General features: G+C 50.5%; 1 protein-coding gene across 1 annotated transcript in view; it reads left to right on the forward strand.

Moving 5' to 3' along the window:
- The window catches only part of AGFG2 (ArfGAP with FG repeats 2), a 30,017-nt gene extending 21,854 nt beyond the window's left edge, over positions 1-8,163 (forward strand). The window contains exons 7-13 of the mRNA XM_007955840.1: positions 4,608-4,728; positions 4,952-5,034; positions 5,220-5,343; positions 5,498-5,502; positions 6,849-6,950; positions 7,695-7,780; positions 8,104-8,163. Coding sequence (XP_007954031.1) covers positions 4,608-4,728; positions 4,952-5,034; positions 5,220-5,343; positions 5,498-5,502; positions 6,849-6,950; positions 7,695-7,780; positions 8,104-8,163 — 581 coding nt within the window. The remainder of the gene's footprint in view (positions 1-4,607; positions 4,729-4,951; positions 5,035-5,219; positions 5,344-5,497; positions 5,503-6,848; positions 6,951-7,694; positions 7,781-8,103) is intronic.
- Positions 8,164-13,169: the final 5,006 nt, after the last annotated feature.

Here is a 13,169-nt window from a genome sequence, read left to right on the forward strand (position 1 = left end):
CTTGACATTCCTCAGGCTGAAAGAACTGAAGAAAAATTCAAGCCTCAAGTTGTGATATTGAAGGATTCCATGGGCAAAATATTGACTATTGAAAGAATATTGATGCAGGAAGCATTAAAAGAAGATAGAAGGGATATATAGAGTCACTGTACCAGAAATAATTGGTTGATATTCAGCCATTTCAGGAGGTAACATATAATCAAGAACTGATGGTATTCAAGGAAGAATCAAAGCTGCACTGAAGGAATTGGTGAAAAACAAAGCTCCAGGAATTGACAGAATACCCACTGAGATGTTTCAACAAACGGATACAATGCTGGAAGCACTTACTTGTTTATGCCAAGAAATTTGGAAGACAGTTACGAGCCCAGCCAACTGGAAGAGTCCATATTTGTGCCCATTCCAGAGAAAGGTGATCCAACAGAATGCAGAAATTGTCAAACGTGATCATTAATGTCATGCAAGTAAATTTTCTGAAGATAATTCAAAAACAATTGCAATACATTGACAGGGAACTTCTAGAAATTCAAGCTGGATTCAGAAGGGGGCATGGAATGAGGGGTATCATTGCTAATGTCAAATGGATCTTGGCTGAAAGCAAAGAGTACCAGAAGGATGTTTACCTATGTTTATTGACTTTGCAAAGGCATTCAGTTGTGTGTATCAAAACAGATTATGGAAAACATTACAAAGAATGGGAATTCCGGAACACTTAATTGTGCTCACGAGCAACATGTACATGGACTAAGAGGCAATTGTTTGAATAGAAGAAGAGGATGTGTATGCTTTAAAATCAGGAAAAGTGTGCATCAGGGTTGTATCCTTCCACCGTACTTAGTCTGTATGCTGAGCAAGTAATCCAAGGAGTTGGACAGTATGAAGAAGAATGGAGCATCAGGATTGGAGGAATACTCACTGACAACCTGCCATACACAGATGACACAACCTTGCTTGATGACAGTGGAAAAGACTTGAAGCACTTACTGATGAAGATCAAAGACTACAGTATTCACCTTTTGTTTACATAAAGAAAACGAAAATTCTCACAAGTGACCAATAAGCAGCATCACGGTAAGTGGAGAAAAGATTGAAATTGTCAGGGATTTCATTTTACTTGGATCCACAATCAATAGCCATAGAAACATCAGTCAAGAAATCAAATGACGACATATTGCATTGGGCAGATGTGCTGTATAAGACCTCTTTAAAATGTTTAAGAGCAAAGATTTTCAGTCACCTCATATGCATGTGAAAGCTGGACATTGAATAAGGAAGGTTAAAGAATTGACCACTTAAATTCTGGTGTTGACAAAGAATATTGAACGTACCGTGGACTGCCAGAAGAATGAACAAACCTGTCTTGGGAGGAAGTACAGCCGGAATGCTCCTTAGAAGTAAGAATGGTCAGACTTCATCTCTCCTACTTTGGTCATGTTGTCAGAAGGGACCAGTCCCTGGAGAAGGATAGCATGCTAGGTAAATTAGAAGGTCGACAAAAAAAGGGAAGACCCTCAAGGAGATGGATTGACACAGTGGCTGTGACGAAGGACTCAAGCACAGCAAGGATTGTGAGGCTGGCGTAGGACCAGGCAGTGTTTCATTCTGTTGGACACAGGGTCACCGTGAGTCGAAACCAACTCAGTAGCACCCAATAGCAACTTTGGCAAAAGTGTTAAAGCTTGAAAATGGCCAGTACTATGCGGGGAAACGGGCCTTCTTGAACACTGTAAGTAGGAATGTCAATTGGTGCAGAAATGTCCAATTTAGAAAGAGATACATGTCCCCAGAAATGGAAATAGTAAATGAAACAGCCTCTCCAAGGTTGTTTCACATTGGTCCATTCAGAAGTGTGTTCCTAGAACACTTGATTACTTTAGACAGACTGTGCATGCCCCCCGCGCCCCCTCTCCTGCCCTTACCCTACCCCAGAGAAGGCAGGCCCAGCCCTCAACCATCCCAGGCATTGAACCCTGTGTCATCTCAAAGAGCAGACAGTCTGCAGTCAGGTCCACAGTCAGCCAAGGGTATGTGGATCCACCATGGGCTTGGAAGTGCCGTTACCAGGAGCTTTCACGTGTTATTTCCATGAGGAAGGAAGATCTCCATTTTGTATTTGAGGAAACCAGCTCACTTGGCCAGTGACTTGGCCAAATTCAATGGCAGATAAGTCGCAACTCTTAAGCGCTTTGATCACATGATCATAACGCTGTTCCTGTACGTGTAACAAAAGAGCTACTGGGTGTGCAGTAAGAATGGAGGTTTAGTGAGATGCAAGTGTCTCTTCTGACAAGACCGGCTTTATATTTCTGAGGGAAGTACAGAGAGGGGAGATTTCTAAGACTGCAGTGTCTCCTGAAACTGCTCTAAGATCTGTGTACAGTTTCAGTACCATGGAGTGAGGCTCTGAACGTGCCTAAGAAGCAGGCCACAATGTGGTATTCCTAGCAGCCACAGTCTGAGAATGCACCGTTTGTGTAGGGTGCCAACCCCATACGGGTAAGGACCAGCTCTGCCCTCTAGCGTCCACAGAGAGGCACACGGCACTGGCTGCAGTCCAGTCAGGTTGTGGACCCAGTCCTCACTAAGGGAGAAGCTCCTTGAACAGGAAGGCCCAGAACAGTAAGGAAAAGTCTGACCTAGCTGAGGACAGAGCTGTATTGGCTTGGAAATTCCACAGACCTGAGTCAGTCGGGCAGGGGAAAGGCCTGGGGCCTGGGGAGTCCAAGGAAGACCAGCACCACCCTGTTGGCACTCAGCCTTCCCGACGTCCTTTGGACTGGAGAGAATCGAAGAGTGAGTGTGCACAGTGGCCTCACGGCCTAGCAAGGGCGGAAGCTCAGAATGAGAACTTGTTCATCTAGAACCCCAGGGGCTTGGGAGAGAGTAGCAAAATAGAGGACTCTTCCTTAGAAGCTAGCCACAGGTCAGCACTGGTTCCTTCGCCTGTCTTCGTAGAATTAGAGCCTGAGTCATGGGTATTTATGCTCTGTGGGCACATGAATGATGCCCTCATGAAACTTTTTTGGGTAAATACTACCTAATGAAGGCCTGGTGGCACAGTGGTTAAGCACGCAGGTGTTAGCCGGAAGGTTCGCGGTTTGAGCTCACTAGCGCAAACTCTCACCATGAGAGAAAGATGTGGCAGTCTGTTCCTGTAAAGGTTACAGCCTGGGAGACCCTATGGGACAGATCTACTCAGGATCAACTCAATGGCAATGAGTTTATGGGATTTACTTTTATTTATTTATTACCATCTAAGCTTTTAGAAGGGAGCTCTGGTGGCGTAGTGCCTGAGGCATTTGACTGCTAACCAAAAAGCTGATGGTTCAAACCCACCAGCCACTGCTCGGAAGGAAGATTGGGCAATCTACTTCCGTAAAGCTACACCGCCTCGGAAACCCAAGGAAGGGTCGCTGTGAGTCAGATCCAACTTGATGGCAGTGGTTTGGTTTTTGGTTTTAAGCCTTTAGAACACGAAGCACATGAAGATTCAAATTATGGTTCTGAGGCATTTACAAAAAGCCCAAAACTCTACTGACAAGAAACCAAGCTAACTTTAGGGGGCAGAAGAGCCATGAAGATTCGAGAGCCAACCTGGCTTTGCCTTTTCCTTCCTCATCTCACGTCTTTTATCTTTTCTTTTCCCTTTTTCTTCCGCTTCTCTCTGAGAGGCAGCCCATGTGAAAGCAACCCCATCACCACTGCTGTCAGTCTCATCCTTTTCTACTTTCTGAAGCGTTTTATCCCACCAGCTGTCATGTCTGAATCTTACCTGGAAGTAGTCTCGTACATTAGTAGTATGGTAATACTTCACCTTTGTATTAGACCTTATGGATTCCAAAACATTTTCACTTATCTCAGAGTCACCACCAACCTGTAAGATGACAAGAAACACAATGAGATAGTTTGCCAGAGTCACGGAAGTGGCAAGTGTTCAGTTCTTCTGACCTGCCTATTCAAATATTCACTCAGCAAACAATTACTGAGCACTAGTTAGCTGGCGGGAGCTCTGGTGGCATAGTGCCCAAGGCACTTGACTGCTAACCAGAAGGCTGGCGGTTCAAACCCACCAGCCACTCCTTGGAAGGAAGGTTGGGCAATCTACTTCTATAGTGATACACCTTGGAAACCCAAGGAGGGGTCACTATGAGTCAGATCCAACTCCACGGCAGTGAGTTAGTTTGTTTGGTTTTTTTTTTATGTTAGCTGGCAGACACTGTGCAGGCTTTGTTTCTCTTCAGTAATAAGTCTCCTAGCACTAATCTAAATAAAGCCTTTCCTTATTTGTGGTTTCATTTCACTTTCACAACAGCCCAGGATAATAGACAAGGTCCCATCATACAGCTGGGACTTAGACACACTCATAAAGGAAGCCTTTTCTTGAAATGGCAGGGACTCAGATCTCTTCCTGTGAGAGGAATTGCTTGGCATTTCCAAGCATCAGTCTTTGGACTGTGCCGTCAGATTTTCTCCTGGGGACCCACAGGAGAAATGGACTGGCTCAGGAGAACCCAGTTGGAGCCTCTTTAATCCCACTTCATCTCTCCTGCCCCTTCCATCCTGCCTTACCCTAGGCACTGCCTGTTCTATTTCCTGTGATTGTCCAGGGAGCAGCCAGGTGACTCCATTTGGTGTCTCTCCTCTCGCACCTGCCAGCCAGCCTAGCAGCCTCGGAGATATGGGCAGCATCCTGGGAGCCGGGGGGCCAGCTGGAGGTATCCCTAACAGGTAGGGCCAGACACCGAGGAGTTGCTGTGGGGCAGGAGAGCCTGCTGGGAAGTTCTGGCCTTGACTTTGCAGCCCGCTCTGCTGCTGTTCTGCTTGCCTGTCCCTTGCTCACCGGTCTCGTCCTTGAGAGCAAGGACGGGGTTTGCCATCTCTCGGCCCATTGCTCAGCTTATGCCCTGGGTCGTGGAGAACGGGCGTGCTGACTTCTCTCCCCACACTGCAGCGTCTTTGGGATGGCTAGCCCAGTGCCCGCACTCCAGTCCGCCTCAGCTGGCGGCAGTGGCAGCACAGGATTTGCCTTTGGAGGTGAGTCCTTCCAGTGGGGACCTCAGGAGAGGGTCCAAAGCCAGGAGGAAACTGGGGACTCTGGACGGGAGGAGAGCGGAGAGGAACGCATGCCAGGGTCTGAACACTCAGCCATCATGTATTAAGCAAGCAAGAAAACAAACTGACCTCATTCTCCCACTTCCATCCCGTTGCACCCTGAACAGCCTTCACCAACCCTTTCACAGCACCTGCTGCTCACCCCCAGCTGCTCTCCACCAACCCCTTCCAGCCCAACGGCTTGGCCGCAGGTAAGACAGCCCCCGACCCTGGCCCCTTTAGATTCTCCAGGTCACAAACTCCCCTGCCCCTCTCTGGGGATCGGTGGCAGGCAGCCTCAACTGAGAAGTGTCCTTCTGAAACTGGTCTCCTTCCCTTGCCCACTTTTCACCAGTGTAGGCCAGACTTATTTCAATTTCCAGGCCATCTAGTGGCTAAAAGGGAGCGCTGGTGGCAGAGTGCCTAAGGCATTTATTTGACTGCTAACAGAAGGCTGACAGTTCAAACCCACCAGCCGCTCCTCGGAAAGAAGACTGGGCAATCTACTTCCATAGGGATACTGACTCGGAAACCCAAAGAGGGATCGCTGTGAGTCAAAATTGACCCGATGGCAGTGAGTTTAGCTTTTTTCTTTTAGTGGCTAAAAGTAGAAACACCCAAGTCAACAGAATGAGAATTTTAGAATCAAAAACAACAGACTGCTACTACTGGAGTTGCTGTGAGTTGGAATTAACTCAAAGGCAATGGTTTTTTGTGTGTTGTTTTTTACTTACCTCAGCCAGCTCTGAAGGGTGTTTTAGTGCTGACCAATAGTGACAAGGATTCTTTTCCTCCAGCACTCAGCAGGGGGCACCTGGGAGCCCAGCCCCCTTCCCTCATGGGTCCCCAGCCTAACAGTTGAAACCATGATGCTGTTCCCTGCCCTCATCGGTCAGAGTCCTGCGGTCCCCTCCCATCCTGCCCCTCCAGCCCCTTGTCTTTCCTCTAGCTCATGCCTCCCCCTTTTGTGGGCTCCCCCAAACCTTTAGGCCAGGAAGAGAGACTGGTGGTAGCCACCACAGCTGCCCCATGTGCTGGGCACAGGGCCAGGTGTTTGCAGGCATTGCTTAGTTTTCACAACAGCACCGTGAGATGGGTCCTGTCCCCGTTTCACAAACAAGAATTGGGGCAAGAGAGGGATCATCATTTGCTTAAGTTCATGAAGTTGAACAGGCAGCAGGCAGCTGAGCCCAGCTCTGTGCCGTGCCCATTCTTAGTGGCTGTGCCCATTCTTAGTGGCTGTGCTTTCCACGTCACGAGCCACTGGGGCAGGGTTTGGTTTGGTAGGTTGTGTGTGATGATGTCACTAGGGTGCACCCAATGCAGCAACTCATGGTGTCTCCCCCTCTCCATGGCAGGCCCCCCACTCCCATGGGTCCCTATAGCTCCTCCCCTCTCCCGCTGGCCATGGCAGAGATGCCCAGTGTACCCTCACTGGCAGATGATGGAGAAGGTGGGAGTGATTAGTTACCTCACTGGGTGATAGGTGACACCAACCCTAGTGATACCACTGTCCTGAGGTCATTGTGGCATCATGCCCTCTGACAGTGTCACGGGGTGCGGTCTGTACCCTCTAACTGATGCCGCTGGTTGGATGAGAAGTTAAAGGGTTTCATGACTCATTCAGGGTACTCCCACTGGGTACCGGTTATTAGGGAAAAGCTATCACCCATTTTCCCACCTTGGAGGTACTAAGAAAAACCTCTCCAGCCCACCTTCTGAAAGTTCACCTGCGCCTCACACCCCTCATTCCACAGGGCCTGGCTTTCCCCAGGCAGGGCCACCGGCCGGTGCCTTTGCTGGCACCTTCCCACCACCTCTGTTCTCCCCTCAGACCTCCATGACTCAGCAGCAGAACGGTAAGGGATTCAGACCTACTCCCCCATCCCCCACCCCACAGGGACACAGGAGTATCAGGGAGCCAGGCAGAATATCAGGGACCCTTTCTGACCAGTGGGGGGCAGTCGGGGAAGGAACAAGCCTACCTTTGTACTGTGACTCAGCTCCCATCTGTTTTATTGTGGTAAAAGTATACATAACAAAACACAACCATTTCAGAGATGTCTGCATGTATACGTTCAGTGTCACTGATTTCATTCTTTAAGTTGTACAGCTATTCTCAGTATCCTTTCCCACATCATTCCACCACCAGTAACATAAACTCCATGTCCCTAAGCAAGCCCTCCCTCTTTCCGCTCCCTCCTGCCCCCCGGAACCACTGCCACCCTTTGATTTCTGAATAGCTGCTTATTTCATGTGAGATCACACAGCATTTGTCCTGTTGTGACCTATTTTGCCCACCAGGATGTTCTCAGGGTCCTTGCATGTGTGCATCTGTACGCCACTCGTCTTTGGGGCTGGCGCATGTTCATTGCGTGTCAGTAGTGCGTTTAGTTTAGTTTATCCGTTCATCTGTTGATGGACATTGCGGTTGTGTTCCCACCTTTTCACTGTCGTGAGAAGCGCTGCCGTGAACCCTGGTGTGCAGGTTCTGCTCCGTGTTTTTACTTCCTCTTGCGGTTCTCCAGGGAGGGGAGGGGATTGGTCTGCACCAGCCTTGGGGCGTGGTTCCTTTCAGCTGAGTTCTTGCTCTTGTCTGCCAGGCTCTTCCTTCGAGGACTTAGGATCAGTCAAGCTGGGGCAGAGGCCGCTAGGCCAGCCAGCCACGGTCTCCACCAACCCCTTCATGGTGAGGAGGACGTGCTCCAGGACCTGAGGCTCTGTGGTGTGGGGTGTGGTCTTTCATTCTGGGGCAGGGGGCAGAATCCTTCCAGGAGAAGGGGGAGCTGTGGGTTGGATCCCGCACCCCTTGCTCAGGCATCTCTAAGTATTTTCCAGACCCAGCTGTTCTCGGCCCTGTCATCGCCACACTCCCCTGCCCCTCCATTTACCTCTTTTTCCCACATGCCTCCCACTTCCCTCAGTAATTTTGAGGCAGAAAGGAAGCCTAAATTGCATTTCTGCCGTGTTTTTTCTCCCTCAATCTAACAGTTTTTTCTTGTTTCTTTCCAGACTGGACCATCGTCAAGCCCATTTGCCTCTAAACCTCCGACCACCAACCCGTTCTTGTAGCATTCTGTCCTGGGGTGAGGGGCCTTTTCCTTGCTCTCTGGGACCCCTCTAGTCCCCAGAGCTCTGATGACCAGTTGCCTGTTGACCTTTCTGAAGGTCTGAGCCCTGAATGGGCCTTGTTTTGAAGGGTGAGGGACTGGGGGATGGTGGTGGTGCTGATGCTTTGCTTGGGGCTTACAGCTACAACGGCAGCTTCCTGGGTTGGCTCCCCACAGGCTTTCTCCCCGCCCCCTTCCCCAGCCCCCACCAGGCAGGTCCACCAGGAGTGAGGGCGGAGGGAGGGCGGGGCCTGGGCTGAAGGAGTGGTGGTGGTTATGTTTTCGTATTATTAATTATGATGAAAAGAATCCTCCCCTCCTGCCCCAGCTTACACGCGCCCCTCACTCCTAACCCCGTGGGCAGAGACAGCTGTGCACACACTGACCAACTGGCTTACTCTCCTGCCAGGCATTCCCCTGTGACAAGAGCTGTTCGCCCGCCCCCAGCTTTCCAACACTGTTCTCTCCTGGACAGACACACAGTGGGAAAAGGAGGGTGAAGGCAGGGATGAGGTGTGGTGTTGAGGTGAGATGGTGATAGACAGCCCAGGAACCCTGAGGGCCCTCGCTGCCCTGGCTTCTGCTTGCACACTGTTTCCCTTCCTCCTGGCGGCAAGGAGGCTCGGCATGGTTTGCTTTCTGAGCGCCCCTCCTTCTTCTGGGCAGTCAGGATGGATAGTTTTACCTACACATATATACATGCCCAATACCTGTTAAGCACTTTAGTTAGCTGTTGGTATCATGTTTGGATACCAGTGTTTTATATTTATATAGAGAGAATTTTCTAATATAGCCTATTATACACACACACATACATACAGCCATTCCCTCTCCCAGACAGCTCTTGTACATGGGCAGTGGGATGAATCCCCATCTGTGCCTCAAGGACCAGGAAGCCCGAGCTCCAGGGGGTGAGGGGGAAGGCAGTGTATGTGCCCCTGATCACCCCAGAGCCTGGGCTTTTCCAGAAAAAGGCTTTGTGCAGTTAGCTGGGGGGGAGGGGGGGTTGTTTTCTTCTTTCTCCCTTTCTTTTCTCCATGTGCCTCTCCACCCCCAAATCTCAGCACCAAAGCTCATTGCAGGCAGTGTTGGAAAAGAACTGTATTTGAAAGGAAAAGTGCCTCTGTGGTCCTGCTTTGGGCCACCTTGAGGGATCACATGGTGGTTAACATAACTGATCCTTGACTTGGCTCCATTGGTCTGGATTGCCTGGGTCAATGACAATGCTGTCTTTGCCAAGGATAGGACTCACTTGTGCCAGACAAAGCCAGTCCCTGTCTGAATTGTAGTCCCATGTGTCTGGGCGCAGACCAGTAATTCCAAATTTGCCTAAGGTGCCATGAGACCAAAGAAAGAGGCTGGCAGCTCCATGATTGTGATGAGTTTATTAAGGGCTTTCTGACCAAGGTTGGTCCCTGTGTGATGGCAGAGTCAACTCAAGTCTCTGTACACGCCCCCCCCCCCGAGGGAGGCAGAGGTTTTTTGGGCTCTGATTAATAAAGGCAGGTCAGTGCCAGAGCTCCAGAGCTCCAAGCCCCCCAGCAGGTGTTATATAAGAGTGACTTAGCAAGTGGAAGTGAGCTAGCAGCAAAAGCCTGACCCCTACCATCCATCCCTCAAGGCCAGCTCTTACCATCTGGTGGGCCCCTGCTTCCGTCATGGTTCCTAAGGGAGGCGTCATGACTAGGTAGGGACCGGCAGCACTGCTGCAGCTGGAGGTACAGGCCACAGCAGCAGTGTAGGCAGGTACACGGCAGAACAGTTCATACCACAAAAAGACCGACACCCAGCAAACACCCTTGCCAGCTGGAGGGCACGGAGGGAAACCAGGCAGCCACGGCAGATTGCCCCTGGACGTGTCCTGGGCCTCTCCCTGCTGCTTCATGTGACCCTGCAGATCGGTACTGTTCTGAGGTGATCTGGTGTGTGTCTAACATCGTCTTCAGTAAACACGTCCTGCCTTGAGCGCCTGTCAGAACGTCCAGAGCATCCGGTTCTAGAGGACCACCTTCCCCAGCTGGACGGTTTTGGCATTTCATAGCTGCAAGCTTTCCCTGCTGTCGTTCCGGGCCTGTTTTTGAAAAATTGGACAGAGCTTCCATTTGTCCTATCACTTCTCTAAAGCCAAAGGAAGGAACAAAAACAGTCCCCAAAAATGGTTTTTTGGACTGTTTTCCTCTGTGTCCTTTCTGTACCGGTGGAAAACACTGTGCTTGGTCCACCTCCCTCAGCCCCTTTTAAAGACTGTCATCTCACTGCTCGCGAGCATTCTGCAGTGAAATACCCACTAGTCTTTTTTCCATCTTACGAATAAATCCATTAAAATTGAAAAGTATTCTGCTGTTTCTTTGAAAACTCATTAAGTGCAGGTATATAAACCAAGGCAAATAAAGTTCACTTCCTCTCAAGCCTTCTGAGAACTTACTCCATACCCTCGAGTTTAGCTCTTTCACATTCTGGCACAACCAGACAGTCTACTTTAAGACAAAACTACTTTCTCTTCCCCTCTGAAGAAACGTCAGGACTCATTCTGCTTTCCCTCTCCTGTTATCCCCCGCTTAGTCACAGAGGCTCACACTGCCCCCCTCTATCTCCCACAGCTGCCCAATGGTTCCAGCCAGAGGCTGCACGCTCTAAGGCACATCTTCAGCTCTTGGAAGGGGAGTTGTCCACAGAGCCAGCAGCTGCTTTTGTGGTGGACTTTAGTGAGCCTGTGAGCCCACTCTAGGAAGACACTGACAGCCCCAAAGGAAGAAAGTACAGCAGGACTTAGCTACCGTTGGAAAGACGGGTGTTTAGTAGGACAGGTCTTCCCCTTCTATTAGAAACACGCTAGTGGTTTCTCTGTGTTGAGAAGAGTGGCTGCTGTAGGCATTTTCCTGCTGAGTGTATCATGCACACAGCCTGGGGAGGTCACCTGAGGCTTGGTGAGTAAAGGCACCCGTTTTGCTGTATGTCAGAAAAGGCGGCCCACTTCTGTCCCTTGTGCGACCAGTCATCCCGGTCCAGGTGAGGTCTGACTGCTGAGGGCCCTCTGTGCCACAGGATGCTGGGTTCCCCTGTTAGGCCAATCAGTTCCTCTACCTCCTGAGGGACGGAGTAACCAGTGCATCCTGGGTGGTGACCCACGCTGAGGCCAATACATGGTTCTGTTTCCTGGTGGCAGGCCCTGAAGTGTGTGGAGGACCGTGCTGCTTTGCTCTGGCAACGACCTGGGCAGATAGGCTTCCAGACCCTGCAATGTTATGCATATTGTTTGGAGGGTCACCGAGGACTCCCAGTCTCGTACATAAGAACAGTGCCCTCGTGGAGGCTGGTTTTATTAATCCCAAAGCCTCAGGCAGCACCTCAGTCTGTTGCCCCAGGGAAGCCTTGCCTGTAAGGGTGCACGTCTATTGTTTCAGGACATCTTTCCACCAGGCCTGTGACCTGGGGGTTATAGGGCAGGTGGCAGTGCCATTGTACCTCATTCTCAGCTTCCCATTCATGCACATTGTGACTGCAATGTGTGTATCTTGGTCACTACAGTCCTTGGGAGTACCTACATAACTCAATTTTTGTAATCCCTTTATTTGTAGCACCTTGGTTCTCTTACTTGCATGGGAATGCCTGGGTCAAGCCAGTAACTGCATCCACACACACAGGAGTGTATTTTGCTCCTTTACTAGGGGGTCCAAAAACCAAACCAAACTCACTGCCATTGAGTCTGTTCCGACTCCCAGCAACCCCTCCTTGGGTTTCTGAGGCGGGATCTATGGAAGTAGATTGCCTAGTCTTCCTTCCAAGGAGTGACTGGTGGGTTTGAACCACCAGCCTTCTGGTTAGCAGTCAAGTGCCTTAGGCACTATGCCACCAGAGCTCCTCTCACTAGGGGGTAGGGGCCCTGTAAGATCCACGTGCCAGCTCGTTACTGCTGTATTACCTTATGTATTTGTCCAAGAACATGGAACAGATGCCTGGGGCATTGGCATGAGCACACGGCAATTTTGAACAGCAGCCACCAAATCGCTGTACTGCTATACCTGTCTCTTTGACAGCTTTCCAACCAACACAGGCACTACAGTGCCCGCTTATCCAGCGAACCCATTGGACGGCTTTCCTATCCGGATGCACCGTCCTAACTCGTGCTGCAGCACCTGCTGCTTGGTTCCCCAGCAGGGAAAGGGGTGCATGGGCTGTTCCATGCAAACAGGTCAGCATCCAAGGTTTGAAGGTGATCCCAGATGTCCTGCCACAGGGCAGTCCCCCTCAGAACCTTGCCCATTACCATCCACTGCTCCTTAAGCCATTGGCCAATCCACACAGTTAACCCACAGGCTACCCCCCAGCTGTCTATACAAAGGGTTAAGGGCTGGACTTGTGGATGATGATCCACACAGCCCTTAATTCAGCCCATTGGCTGCTTTGCTCTGAGACAGTTTCAAACCAGATGGTATCAGTGGAGGGCTTGTATGGCCACAGCCATCCATGGTTGCGTCATGCCATCTGTGTACCAGGCATCTGGCAAAGGGCCCTTCCATCTCTTGGCAGAGAGAGGATGCCGCTCTGGCAGCACACTGGCCCGTGCTGGGGGCTGGTTCTGGTTACTTCCTGCCGCTCTAACAGAAAATACCGCAAATGCGATGGCTTGAACAAACAGGAGTTTCTTCTCTTAGTTTTGGAGGCTAGAAGTCTGAGTTCAAAGTGCCAGGCTCTAGGGGCTGGGTGAAAGCCCCTCGACCTTGGGCTTCAGCTCTGCCTCCTACTCCCCGCCCACTGAAGCTGGAGGCTTTCTTCACTCAGGCAGCTGCCGGGTGCTGAGGCTGACAAACCCAAGGTCGACAAATAAAAAGGCACAGTCCCCATGTCACCAAACCACGTGGCAGGCCACTGATTCAAGTCCATTAAGAGTCCCAAGATCGGCAGACAACATGGCAGGCTGCTGAATAACTTGGCTACATGCAGGGTTCAAGCTGCCAAAAGCTACAG

This window comes from Orycteropus afer, unplaced genomic scaffold (genome assembly GCF_000298275.1).
Source record: "Orycteropus afer afer isolate SDZICR_OR568_19922 unplaced genomic scaffold, OryAfe1.0 scaffold00542, whole genome shotgun sequence".
Taxonomy (NCBI): Eukaryota; Metazoa; Chordata; class Mammalia; order Tubulidentata; family Orycteropodidae; genus Orycteropus; species Orycteropus afer.